Source organism: Branchiostoma floridae, chromosome 11 (assembly GCF_000003815.2).
Source record: "Branchiostoma floridae strain S238N-H82 chromosome 11, Bfl_VNyyK, whole genome shotgun sequence".
In the NCBI taxonomy this organism is placed as follows: domain Eukaryota; kingdom Metazoa; phylum Chordata; class Leptocardii; order Amphioxiformes; family Branchiostomatidae; genus Branchiostoma; species Branchiostoma floridae.
The window spans coordinates 21,697,447-21,699,787 of NC_049989.1; the positions used below are offsets into that span (position 1 = coordinate 21,697,447).

Sequence of the window (2,341 nt, forward strand, 5' to 3'; positions counted from 1 at the left end):
GGAGTTGGCATTTGTCGTGCCGGACATTGAAATAACATCTGATACTCTAAAGGGAATAGAAGGTCTAGAATACATCAAAACTTTGGTTCTAGATATTGTTCACGTTGAAACCATACATGCTAACGCTTTTGCGGGTTTTTCTCATTTACAAAGGCTAAACTTGACAGGGTCACAGGACATACAGGGATTGCAGACTTTACAATTACAAAACATGACGTTCAGCGGGCTGTCCTCACTAACTCATCTCAACTTGTCAGGAAACACAATACCATTTTTATCACACGACGTGTTTGAAGGACTGACCTCTCTCACTCATCTGGACCTGAGCTATAACGAATTAAAAACATCACAAGCTCAGCTTCCAGAGACCCTGGACTATCTTGATATCAGTCAAAATGCCTTATTTAGTATCGGATACTTGGATGACAGACGAGTGCCGTGTGACAATTTAATACCATTCAACTTCCGTGGTTTAAAAAGCGTGAATCATCTGAATTTGAGTCATAATAGATTTGGTAATGTCAGGGCCAATTGTTTACCTGGAAATATTACTGTGCTTGATTTGCAGCACAATTACATGAAATCAATCGATTTAGACATCTACTGCATTGTAAGTTTACGGTATCTCGACCTTTCTAACATTCATTTCGAAGATATTCTCATCGGGCAGCAATGTAAGCAACCTACTTTAGAAATATTGAGACTGGATTACAATCCTGGGGGAATTGAACATGTACTCACTTTTCATGAGGGTTCTCTAAAAGAACTGAAAACGTTGACTCTTTCTCACTGCGACATCCAGAGTATATTTGCAAAACAATTCACAGGACTGTACCAGTTGACACATCTAGATCTCAGTCATAACGACATCAACACCGTCATGCCATCTGCCTTCCGCAGACTATCGCGGCTGAGATTCCTGGATCTTAGTAACAACAAAATACAAAACATAGTAGAGAAAACGTTTGAGGGTTTGAGCAACCTCACACATCTAAACCTGGCATTCAACGAATTATCTGTAATAGGGGACGCCTTTGTCCGTCTGTACGAATTAAGGGATTTGACTATGAGAGGGAATAGCTTGGCTGTTTTAAACCAAACAGTACTGGGTCCTGTTTTCAATAGGCTGCAGAGCCTGGACGTCGCAGACAACCCGTTTCTGTGCGATTGTAACTTACTGTGGTTTGTTGAGTGGGCCAACGACAAATACGACAGGGTAGCGAACTTGTACAACCCTTATCCTGAGTTTGGTCGAGGCTACACGTGTTCTCGTCCAGCACACCTGCGCGGGCGACGTTTGATAGACGGGTTGACGCAGAAACAACAATCCAACGACAGACATTATCCTTCAGAACGTAGGTTTTTTCACACAATCTGTAGTCATGGATTCCAACCCAACCGCCTCCTGGCTTGTGTGCTCGCCTCTTCCGGCATCTTCGTCGCCATGATGACCATTTTTCTGGTCGACTACCACATCGATCATGTTCTGTACTACATGTGGAAGTTGCTGAGACCGAAAATTGGCGAAGTAGAGAACCAAGGGCCGCCCAAATTCACACACGATGCTTTTATTGTCTACAGCAGCAAGGACGCCATGTGGGTTGACAATGAAGCAATAGAGAATCTGGAACCTGACTACAGGCTGGTCATACACGAAAGGGACTTTGCACTGGGTGCTCCCATTTTGAAAAACATCGAGGATGCCGTGGAAAACAGCCGGAGAACCGTCTGCCTCATCACCAGGAACTTCCTGAAGAGTAAGTGGTGCGAGTACGAGCTCCAGATGGCCCAGTGCAACATGTTTGAAGAGGGGGGAGGGAGGCGTCTCATCCTGGTGTTTCTGGAGAGGATTCCTGCCAGGATGCTGAAACGGTTCCGCCATCTGAACGCCGTAATGAAGAGGGACACGTACCTGACATGGCCGGACGACGTGCGAAAGAGGCCGCTGTTCTGGAAGCGGCTGCGAGACGCTCTGGGCGATCCTCTACAACGGGACCCAGAGCCTCAGCAGCAGGTACAAGATCCGGAAGGGAACATTCCGGAACAGCAGGTACAAGATCCGGATCGGAACATTCCCGAACGGCAGGTACAAGATCCGAAACGGAACATTCCTGAACGGCAGGTACAAGATCCGGAACGGAACATTCCGGAACAGCAGGTACAAGATCCGGAACGGAACATTCTTGGACAGCAAGAACACGCTCCGGTATGGAACATTGTGGACGTACAGGTACATGCCCCCATGCGAAATATTCCGGAACAGCAGGATGAAGTTCTGTTACTAGAGCCAGACGACCTGTGGCTTGGAGACGGGGATGACGTGCCGCTTTTACCACTGTAG

At 46.6% G+C, this 2,341-nt stretch overlaps 1 protein-coding gene across 1 annotated transcript; it reads left to right on the forward strand.

Moving 5' to 3' along the window:
* The first annotated feature begins 880 nt into the window (after positions 1-880).
* Positions 881-2,341, forward strand: LOC118425388 (toll-like receptor 13). Its single transcript, XM_035834196.1, has one exon. It carries the CDS (start codon positions 881-883, stop codon positions 2,339-2,341), a length of 1,461 nt encoding a protein of 486 aa, XP_035690089.1.

Coding starts and splice junctions, on each gene's coding strand:
- LOC118425388 (XM_035834196.1), top strand. CDS start 881: ATGCCATCTGCCTTCCGCAGACTATCGCGGCTGAGATTCCTGGATCTT.